Source organism: Elephas maximus, chromosome 15 (genome assembly GCF_024166365.1).
Source record: "Elephas maximus indicus isolate mEleMax1 chromosome 15, mEleMax1 primary haplotype, whole genome shotgun sequence".
Classification (NCBI taxonomy): domain Eukaryota; kingdom Metazoa; phylum Chordata; class Mammalia; order Proboscidea; family Elephantidae; genus Elephas; species Elephas maximus.
Genome location: NC_064833.1, coordinates 62,914,198 through 62,926,346, shown reverse-complemented (window position 1 = coordinate 62,926,346; position 12,149 = coordinate 62,914,198). Strand labels below are relative to the sequence as shown.

Below are 12,149 nucleotides of genomic sequence, written 5' to 3'. Positions count from 1 at the left end.
TATAGATTCCATGTATAAAAGGGAAAGGATACAACACTGCCAGATACACTCCTCTCTGTGTACTAGTAGCCTAGCAAATGAGCAGAGAGGCAAGTGTGTCATGGTGGTCATTTTGGAAATCTACCAAATGAGAGACTTCAGGGCTTTGCTGGTTTGGGCCCCAATACAGGGTCTAGTCTTAGCATTTTAAAATGATGAAATCAGGGTCTAAAAAATTAAATACGTAATAAAACTGAAAAATAAATTACTAAACAAAGTTAACTTTGTTAACTTTTAAACCAAGGCCTACTACAACATTCTGCCTACGAAGTATAAAAATTAATAATACACGTAACTATATAAAAATAAGGATTAGAAAAATCTTTGAGATCTTAGCAACAAACGTGTTAATTTTAAGTAGTGATAAATTCTAGAAGGAAGGCTTTGATCTGTGAGCCTTTTTCCTTTGTCCTGCTACTGCTGTCTGTGCCCTCTGAAGCAGATCTCAAAGAAACACTTCACAGCAGTAAGTCAAATTAAGTATAGTCTAAAATCAAACTTTCTCTTTTTATTTATTTCAGCTGTAACAGGCACATTCTGGGTATAGAATAGGGATAGCACTTTGTAGACTCTGGCCAGGAAGAAAAGTATGTTGAATATTTGGGCAACTTGTTTTAAATACTCATCCAATTAGTTCTTCCAGTTCTCTTAACAATGGTTCTTGTCATTCAGGTTCAGTATCCGTTCTTCAACAAAGCTTACAAGGTATTACTAAAAATAAATGATAGGCACTTAATAATGGCTGCTATTAATGTCGATAATCTCATATTTTCTCTAAATCTAAACATTTTGAGCAACTTTAAATGATAAAGTGAAGTCATGAGTATGTATACATAGATGTGTTTGTAGCTCATTTACCTATTATATGAAGATGATAGGATATCTACAAAGACTTTATTCCAGAGCCAAAAAATGTACTTTCTGTTCCACCTTTGACTCTCACCAAAGGAATTCTCATTCTTGGGCAATGAATATTAAGAGAATAGTTCCTAAAGAGGCACTTTATAAAAGCAAAGTAGAATAACCTCATGGATGACTTTGCAGCTGACTACTTGAAGACCACTTGAAGCGATTCAAGGCAGCCTTTGCTTTTCAAGTTTAGAAATAACAGCTTAAAGAAGTGACTACTCAAAGCAACTTTTCTTTGAATGGCAGCATTGCATACTGCTGAATATGAGCTTTGAAATTCAAACCACCTAGGTTCAAGTACTCTGCCGTGTAATTATTTTGCATCTTACGTAATTTCTCTGAACCTGAGTTTCTTCAGCTGTAAAATGGGAATAATATTTTTTGAGGTTTTTGTGAGGATGAAACAGAGTGACACCCTATCTGACATGTAGTAGGCATTTAAAAATATTAGATGTTGCTATCACCTGCCTGCAGTTTGGAGGTAGCTATTTAAAATTTGGGGGTACTCTTCAATTTTGCTATATAAATAGAAGAGGAAGAATTTCAGCCAAAGCTGAAGAACTTCCAATCTAAAGGAATTCTTAAAAGTATTCAGCCTGTTTCATGTAATACAATATTGCTTAGCAGTGAAATGGAAAGATTTGACTAAATTTTTAAAGAGGGGGAAGGGAACCAGAGCTTTACTGAGCATCTGAACCCTGGAACATACCAGCCGTGTTTCCTTGGTTAAGTTACTTTATCACTCTTTGCCTTGTTTATCTCATCTGTATGGAATTATTATAAGGATTAAATAAGTTAATATATAGAAGGCAGTTAGAGATTCAGCAGGTGGTAAGCACTATTATAGAAATTCCTGCTTGGAGTAGTAGCAGTAGCAGCAGTAGTAATGATAGTGGTATCATCAACTAAGCAAATGTTTTATATAAATTATAATTTATATTCCATAACATTTCTATAAAATAAGCAATGATGGCCGTGCTTTAGCAATAAGAGAACTTGGTTTCAGAGAGGTTGACCACTATTACAGAGCTAGTCAGTGGCTGTTAGAATTTGAATCCAGAGCCATCTGAATCCCAAAGTCTGTATATGCTTTTACCATTGTATCATTATATATTCTTCTAAGCTTTCTTTGATTCCTAAATTTTCTCAAAGGGAATTCAGTGACGATCCAGCCATAATGCCTCCGCTACTGATAACAGATGGTCCAGGCTGTGTATTTGGTGAAATTAAATCTTTAAAGGGAAAATTATATTAACCCAGTTATTACGGTTACAATTTCCAAGAACAGACTTCCAAAAATTCAATATTCTGTTAAAGTAGTTAACTAATGTTTCTTTATTTAACCATATTTTATATGCTTGCATAATAATAAAACTTGTCTAATGTATTATTTAATAACTATACATAGGCATTTAACAGAACTTTTTTTTGAGGAAATTATACATTAAGATTTTTCTTTTAATTTGTCACCTTTCAGAATTATTAACTTAAAAATTTCATGTAAAGCATGTATACATATTTTAATTTATTTTTTTATGCTTTCAGGATAATTATTAGTAAATGCAAAATGACCTTGGTTTATTCTTAGTATTAACTATTTGTTTTCAGACTTAAAATAATTATTTTTACTTTAATCTTCTATCGAACTTACCTCTCTGCCTCTTCTAATTACTTACCTAATCATGCAAGTAGGCAATTTGAGAAATAAAAGTTGACTATCAACACTTTTTCATTATGCGCTTTTTCTCTTGTAGAGCTAACATCAAACCTCGAAGTTCCACACCACCTAGTTTGGCAAGAAATCCTGCCTCAGGTGTGCCTACAAGCAAAAGAAAAACATATACTGAGAGCTACATAAGCAGGTATGTTTAGCTCTGCTATTGTAATAACTAAAATAAAAATGATTATATCTAATTTTCCAAACACTGTACACCAAAATAGGTATCTGTCTCTCTGATCTTTGCTGTATAATTTAATTTTTCTTTTAATATATATACTGAAGAATTAGTTTGGTCATAAATAATATTTTTTCTATATGTTGTAGTTACAGTTATTGTCGTTAATGCGTAAAGACAGTTTATTCAGTTCCACTGGATTTATTGGGTTTTTCTCTGTGTTATTTTTAACTGCAGTATTGTTGTTTATACCTTTACAAATTGCATAATAGATCCTTTGAGCTTCTGCTATTGTATTGTGATTTTCAGCATCATTTTAATACGTTTAAACTGACCTCTGAGGTTGTGATTATATACATACTTCCCACTTTTGTTTCTAATCTGCCTTGGTAGTTGCTCAACTTTGATATTCACTCTGTTCTTGAGCATGTAAGGAAACTGTCCCAGTTACTGATATTTGTTATATATACCCAAAGTTATTCCAGAAATTTTTAAGGCAACATACATAAATACCTAAGGTACAGTGAGATACAGTAGTTAAAAACATGGAATAAGAATAGGAAAGAAGAGGAAAAATAAAAATCGAAAGAAACCATGGAAGCAGGGGGGAAGTTAGTCCACAAAGTATGTGCCGTGAGACCCTGTACATAGGTTGGCCCTGGGCCACAAATTGGGGTCTAAACATTGTAGCACACAGCATACAGGGGAAGATAAAAGTAGTCATATATGATTCATCGTGTCTGTAAAAGAACATCAGGCCAGTTTCTCTGGAGAAGCACAGCAAGTCCTGAGGCCTCAGAATTTCTCCCATGAGTTCTCATGAAGAGGATAGTATACTGGGTAACTTGTTAATTAGCATTCCTGCTGTAAATATGGCAATACATGTCATAGGGTATTTTCTTAAAATAACGATCCAATAATGGCTTAATTATGATTTAATTCAGAGATAGATTTTTCAATATCCCTGGCTGCTCATCAGAGTCACCTGTGAAACTTTCTAAAGACAAACACACCCACTTCCTCCCAGAGATTCACATTGCTTTGACTTGGAGAGTGGAATCTGGGCAGCTGCCAATGAAAAAGTTTCAAGGATGATGACTGTGGCCAAGGGATGAGACCTATAAAGGATAGGTGAATTGTTGTCTTACCACTAGATTCTTTAATAAATACAGCTTGTTTCAGCTGAGATTTTGGTAGCCTTTAAATATCGAAGTAAGCTTAAGTTTCCTGGAGTACTGGAGGGTCGCTGTTCTCTGTTGTGTATGTGTGGGATCATGTGTTTTGAATCTGATTCAAAACGACTTAAAATTTTATGAAAATGGAGACTTTAATAAATAGCATGTACTTGAATAAAAGGCTCATCTTATGTCTTCAAAGAGGTGGACAAAAGAAATGCCTACAGTCAGGGGCAAAAATCACATTAAGAAATAATTTTGAATTCTTTTTTTTTCCTTCTTCTTTCTTTTTAAATGGTTGATATCTGATGGGAAACCCAGAGCCATGCTCACTTGACTTTCACTTACTACCCCAGCCCCTGTCCCTGAAAAAGATAATTATAACCATAACAGAAGAAATTACAGAGATTTCTGGCTCTGATAGTGTGATAGATGACATATCCTGGAAGACCCCTCCACTAAAAATACCTAGAAATGGTGGATAAAATAGAACATACATCTCATCGGATGCATGGCTTTGCTCTCAGAAAAGTAAGGGAACCTCCAGTGAACAAAAAATGTAAAGGAAGCTAGAGGTCACACTGGGAAATTAACCCCAACACTGCAGCTATATATGAGGTATTTGACTGATCTTAATGATCTCGAGGCTTAGGTTTTAATGTCATTGTAGGAGAGAGGAGTTGAGTTCTTGGATTGTACAAACTAGAACATTTGTAACTCAACTTCCCCATCCCACATGCCTCTCACTCTTAAGCTCACCAAGGGATCTTCTTAAGCTCATCTAGAGAGACTTACATGACTATATACATCACATTTGACATTGAACTCACTTACGAGAAATACAGAATAACCACTGGTGGCACAGTGGTTAAGTGTTTGGCTGCTAACTGAAAGGTAGATGATTCGAACCCACCTGCTGCTCCAAGGGAGAAATACGTGACAGTATGCTTCCATAAAGATTAAAGCCTTGGAAACGCCATGGGTCAATTCTGCTCTGTCCTGGAGGGTACCTATGAGTCAGAATTGACTCAACAACAGTGAATTTTTGGAGCTCTGGTGGTGCAGTGGTTAAAGCATTTGGCTGCTAACCGGAAAGTCAGTGGTTCAAAACCACCAGCCGCTCCGTGGATGAAAGATTTGGCAGTCTGCTTCCGTAAAGATTTAGAAACCTTATGGGGCAGTTCTGCTGTCCTATAGGGCCACTATGAGTTGGAATCAACTTGACAGCAGTGGGGTTTTTTTGGTTTTTAAAAAGCTGCTAACCCAAGACCATTTTAGTTATTTTCCAGTTAAGAATTTTTTTAAATATGCAGATATTGTGTTTTCAAACCTTAAACTCATGTGAAAGTGAATCTGTAGTTAAGAATTATGAGGGAGAACTCTTGCATCCCTCAGAGACATGGCTGAGACAGAAAAGCTTCCTTAGGGTTTCCTTTTCCTGGTTGGTGGACTTTTTTTTCCCTAGTCCATCCTTTCACTGAGGGATAACCCCTTGGGTATTGTGAGAAAAGGGTTAATAAAACCTGTCATGGATTGAACTGTGTCCCTCAAAAATATGTGTCAACTTGGTTAGGCCATAATTCTCAGTGTTGTGTGGTTGTCCTATATTTTGTGATTGATGTAATTTTCCTACATGTTGTAAATCCTAATCTCTGCCTGTGGTTAATGAGGCAAGATTATATGAAAGAGTATCAGGGTGAAAGGTAACACCCTTACTCAGGTCACATCCCTGATCCTATGTACAAGGAGTTTCCCTGGGGGGTGGCCTGCATCACCTTTTATTTTATAAATGAGATAAAAGGAGGAGGAGGCAGGGCCAAGATGGCGGAATAGACAGACACTTCCGGCAAGCCCTCTCACAACAAACACCAGAACAAACAAGTGAAACAAGTATATTTATGACAAGCTAGGAGCCCTGAACATTAAAGGCAAGGTTAGAAAACGAACTGAGGGGCAGCAGGAGGAATAGACTGTTCAGAAGCAGAGAAGAGTTACCAGACCTGAATCGCCAGGAGCCCTCAAGCACCATTCCTGGGAGCAGCTGAGGCAGGCTTATACTAGCGTTCGGGCACAGTTTCCTCAGGGAGAAACAGCAAGGCACATAGCCTACTCACACCTCTGGAACCAGAAAAGAACGGTGCTCTCAGCAAAAGCTAAGTACTTGCATATATTTTATTGTGCCCCTGCTCCCTGCTCCCTGCTCCCCGCTCCCAAGCCAGCTTCAGCAGCTGATTTCCCTGGGCCTGAGATAGGCCCTGTTAAGTGCCTAGAGCCATCCTCCCAGCCTTGGAGAAGGAATAAATTTGCAATTGTGGTAAAAGTTAATTTGCCACCTCCCCTACTGGGGGAACTCAGGACTAAAGAGGCTCCTGTCCAGGCATAAACAGTCAGTGGACTTTGAGTACCTTCCCCCTCTGCATAGATCTGTATGGGCTTATTTCAGGAGAATAGGCTCTTGTTGGCAGACTTTAGCTGTTTCAGCTGTGCAGCAGAGAGCTGGGTGTTTGATGTTTGACATTGCTTTCCCTATTAAACAGGGTCCTCACCTACCCACATCAGGGGCCTAAGGACTGATGGCCCCACTCAGGTCACCCAGCCACCCGCAACAGGAGTCCAAGGATAACTGGTACCTCCCAGTCTTTGCAACCAAAAACATTGGGTCCCTGTGGTCTGTCTGCAGAACCCACCCACCTGTCTGCTCTGGGGAACAGGGACACGCTTTCCTCACAGACACTTGGGGGACAATTCTCAGCCCCCTGCCTTGTGCAGAGCATGACACCCTGCTGCAACCAGATAACAGTCCCTACACCAATTGCCCCTGCCCCTCTAAGACTGTAGGACAGAGCCTATACCACACACTTGATGATCAGCTACCTGGACACCTGAACTGAATTCATACAAGAAAAGTGAATGGACTCCTAGAATGATATAGCTGATAACAGCTCTAGCCATCTGGAGACAGGACGTCAGAGCTCCAAAGATGAAAATAATCAAGCTAGCTCACTCAAGCAACCCATTTGGGCATATCAGAACAAAGCAAAGCAATAAGCTACGACACAGTAAGCAAACATAAAATAAACTAATACAATAACTTATAGATGGCTCAGAGACAACAGTCAATGTCAAGTTACATAAAGAAACAGCATGATCACTTCAACAAGCTCTCAAAACAAAGAATGCAGGGATCTTCTAGATGAAAGTGCCTTCCTAGAATTACCAGAGGCAGAATACAGAAGATTAATATACAGAACCCTTCAAGACATCAGGAGGGAAATCAGGCAATAAGCGAAACAAGCCAAGGAACACACAGATAAGCAGTTGAAGAAATTAAAAAGATTATTCAGGAAAACCCAGTGCCGTTGAGTCGATTCCGACTCATAGCGACCCGGTAGGACAGAGTAGAACAGCCCCCATAGAGTTTTCAAGGAGCGCCTGGTGGATTCAAACTGCCGACCCTTTGGTTAGCAGCCGTATTATTCAGGAACATAATGAAAAATTTAATTTGGAAAACTCCATAAACAGACAGCAATCAGAAATTCAGAAGATTAACGATAAAATTACAGAAGTAGACAACTCAGTAGAGAGGAGCAGAATTGAGCAAATGGAAGACAGAATTTGTGAACTTGAAGATAAAACACTTGGCACCAATATACTTGAAGAAAAATCAGATGAAAGAATTTTTAAAAAATGAAGAAACCTTAAGAATCATGTGGGACTCTATCAAGAGGAATAACCTATGAGTGATTGTAGTACCAGAACAGGGAGGGACAACAGAAAACACAGAGAGAACTGTTGAAATTTGTTGACAGAAGACTTCCCTGGTGTCATGAAACATGAGAAGATATCTATCCAAGATGCTCAGTGAACTACACATGAGGTAGATTTTAAAAGAAAGTCACAAAGACATATTATAATCAAACTTGCCAAAACCAAAGATAAAGAAAGAATTTTAAGAGCAGCTAGGGATAAACGAAAAGGCACCTACAAAGGAGAGTCAATAAGAATAAGCTCTGACTACTCAGCAGAAACCATGCAGGCAAGAAGGCATTGGGATGACTTAATTAAAAAATTGAAGGAAAAAAATTGCCAGCCAAAAATCATATATCCAGCAAAACTGTCTTTCAAATATGAAGGTGAAATTAGGACATTTCCAGATAAACAGAAGTTTAGGGAATTCATACAAACCAAACCAAAGCTACAGGAAATACTAAAGGGAGTTCTTTGGTTAGAAAATCAATAATGTCAGGTATCAACCAGAGTCTAGAACACTGGGCAAAGCAATCAGAAGTCAACTCAGACAGGGAAATAAAAAAAAACAAAGCTCAAAACAGGGTAACAGCGATATTATTATATAAAAGACAACACTAAAACAATAAAGAGGGACTAAGAAATGTAATCATAGTTCTTCCATATGGAGAGGAAGATACGGTGGTACAAAGAAATAAAAGGTTGAAATTTAGAAAAACAGGGGTAAGTAAAAAAAATAAATAAAATAATAAGGTAACCACAAAATAGACAAACCATCCTACTCATCAAAATAAAATACAAGGAAAAAATAGAGACTCAACAGAAACAAAATCAACAACAATGAATATGAGGAAAGGGCAACATATAAAGATAATCTACTCCACACATAAAATTAAGTGGGAAAAAGAAAGTGTCAAAAACACACAAAAAAAGAAATCAAAATGATAGCACTAAATTCACACCTATCCATGATTACCCTGAACGTAAATGGACTAAGTGCACCAATAAAGAGACAGAGAGTGGCAGAATGGATTAAAAAGAAGATCCGTCTATATGCTGCCAACAAGAGACACACCTTAGACTTAGAGACACAAACTAAAACTAAAAGGATGGAAAAAAATATACCAAGCAAACAACAATCAAAAAAAAGCAGGGGTGGCAATATTAATTTTGGACAAAATAGATTTTAAAGTTAAATCCATCATAAAGGATAAGGAGGGACACTATATAATGATTAAAGGGACAATATACCAAGAAGATATAAATATTAAATATTTATGCACTGAATGACAGGGTTGCAAGATACATAAAGCACTCTATCAGCATTGAAAAGTGAGAAAGACAGCTCCACAATACTAGGAGGACACTTCAACACACCACTTTCGCTGAAGGACAGGACATCCAGAAAGAAGCTCAATAAAGGCACGGAAGATCTAAATGCCACAGTCAACCAACTTGACCTCATAGACATATACAGAACACACCACCCAACAGCAGTCAAGTATACTTTCTTTTCTAGTGCACATGGAACATTCTCTAGAATAGACCACATATTAGGTCATAAAGCAAGCCTTAGCAGAATCCAAAACATGGAAATATTACAAAGCATCTTCTCTGATCATAAGGCCATAAAAGTAGAAATCCATAACAGAAAAAGCAGGGAAGAGAAATCAAATACCTGGAAACTGAACGATACCCTGCTCAAAAAAGACTGGATTATAGAAGACATCAAGGATGGAATAAAGAAATTCATAGAATCCATTGAGAATGAAAACACTTCCTATCAGAAACTTTGCGACACAGCAAAAGCAATGCTCAGAGGTCAATTTATATCAATAAACGCACACATCCAAAAAGAAGAAAGGGTCAAAATCAAAGAATTATCCCTACAACTTGAACAAATAGAGAGCAACAACAACAAAAACCCTCAGGCACCAGAAGAAAACAAATAATAAAAATTAGAGCAGAACTCAATGAAATAGAAAACAGGAAAACAATTGAAAGAATTGACAAGATCAAAAGCTAGTTCTCTGAAAAAAATCAACCAAATTGATAAACCATTGGCCAAACTGACAAAAGAAAAATAGGAGAGGAAGCAAATCACCCAAGTAAGAAATGAGATGAGTGATATTACAACAGACTCAACTGAAATTAAAAGAATCATATCAGATTAGTATGAAAAATTATACTATAACAAATTCAAAAACCTAGAAGAAATGGATGAATTCCTAGAAACACACTACCTACCTAAACTAACACAAACAGAGGTAGAATAACTAAGTAGACCCATAACGAAAGAAGAGATTGAAAGGGTAATCAAAAACTCCCAACAACAACAAAAAAAAAAAGCCCTGTCTGGACAGCTCCACTGCAGAGTTCTACCAAACTTTCAGAGAAGAGCTAACACCACTACTACTAAAGGTATTTCAGAACATAGAAAAGGGCAGAATACTCCCAAACTCATTCTATGAAGCCAGCATATCCCTGATACCAAAACCAGGCAAAGACAACCAAAAACATTTCAGACCTACATCCCTCATTAACTTAGATCCAAAAATCCTCAACAAAATTCTGACCAATAGAATTCAACAACATATCAAAAAAAATAATTCACCATGGCCAAGTGGGATTCATACCAGATATGCAGGGATGGTTCAGCATTAGAAAAACAATGTAATCCATCATATAAATAAAACAAAAGACAAGAATCACATGATTTTCTCAATTGATGTAGAAAAGGCATTTGACAAAGTTCAACACCCATTCATGATAAAAACTCTCAGCAAAATAGGAATGGAAGGAAAAGTCCACAGCCTAATAAAGGGCATTTATACAAAGCTAACAGCCAACATCATCCTAAATGGAGAGAGCCCGAAAGCATTCCCTTTGAGATCAGGAACAGACAAGGATGCCCTTTATCACCACTCTTATTCAACATTGTGTTGGAGGTCCTAGCCAGAGCAATTAGGCTAGATAAAGAAATAAAGGGCATCCAGATTGGTAAGGAAGAAGTAAAATTATCTCTGTTTGCAGATGACATGATTTAATACACAGAAACCCTAAGGAATTCTCAAGGAAACTACTGAAACTAATAGAAGAGATCAGCAGAGTATCAGGATACAAGATAAAAACAGAAAAATCAGTTGGATTCCTCTACACCAACATAAAGAACGTTGAAGAGGAAATCACCAAATCAATACCATTTAGAGTTGCCCCCAAGAAGATAAAATACTTAGGAATAAATCTTACCAGTGAAGTAAAAAGACTTATACAAAGAAAACTACAAAACACTTCTGCAAGAAACCAAGAGATCTACATAAGTGGAGAAACATACCTTGCTCATTGATAGGAAGACTTAAAAAAGAAAACGTTATAAAAATGTCTATTCTACCAAAAATGATCTATAGATCTGATGCAATTCTGATCCAGATTCCAATGACATTTTTTAATGAGATGGAGAAAGAAATCACCAACTTCACATGGAGGGGAAAGAGGCCTCGGACAAGTAAAGCATTACTGAGAAAGAAGAACTAAGTGGGAGTCCTTACTCTACCTGATTTTAGAACCTATTATACTGCCACAATAGTCAAAACAGCTTGATACTGGTACAACAACAGATACGTAGACCAATGGGACAGAATTGAGAATCCAGACATAAATCCATCCACATATGAGCAGTTGATATTTGACAAATGCCCCCAAGCAGTTAAATGGGGAAAAGACAGTCTTTTTAACAAATGGAGCTGGCATAACTGGATATTCATCTGCAAAAAAGTGAAACAAGACCAGTACCTCACACCATGCACAAAAAAGAACTGAAAATGGATTGAGGACCTAAATATAAAATCTAAAATGATAAAGATCATGGAAGAAAAAATAAGGACAATGTTCAGAGCCCTAATACATGGCATAAGCAGTATACAAAACATTACTAACAATATGGAAGAAAAAGTAGATAACTGGGAATGCCTAAAAATCAAACACCTATGCTCATCTAAAGACTTCACCAAAAGAGTAAAGAGATTATGGACTGGAAAAAGTTTTTAGCTATGACATTTCCAATCAGCACGCGATCTCTAAAATCTACATGATACTGCAAAAACTCGACTACAAAAAGACAACCCAGTTAAAAAATGGGCAAAAGATATGAACAGACAGTTTACTAAAGAAGACATTCAGGTAGCCAATAGATACATGAGGAAATGCCCGTGATCGGTAGCCATTCAAGAAATGCAAATCAAAACTACAATGAGATTCCATCTCACTCCAACAAGGCTGGCATTAATCCAAAAAACGCAAAATAATCAATGTTGGAGAGGTTGTGGAGAGACTGGAACACTTATACACTGCTGGTAGGAATGCAAAATGGTACAACCACTTTGGA

The 12,149-nt window shown here is 37.1% G+C and overlaps 1 protein-coding gene across 2 annotated transcripts in view; it reads left to right on the top strand.

The window, feature by feature from the left end:
• ZC2HC1A (zinc finger C2HC-type containing 1A) overlaps window positions 1–12,149 on the top strand; it is a 71,154-nt gene that overhangs the window by 52,633 nt on the left and 6,372 nt on the right. For both annotated transcript variants that reach the window (XM_049854464.1, XM_049854463.1), the window contains one exon: window positions 2,703–2,810. In XM_049854464.1, the coding sequence (XP_049710421.1) occupies window positions 2,703–2,810 (108 nt within the window). The remainder of the gene's footprint in view (window positions 1–2,702; window positions 2,811–12,149) is intronic.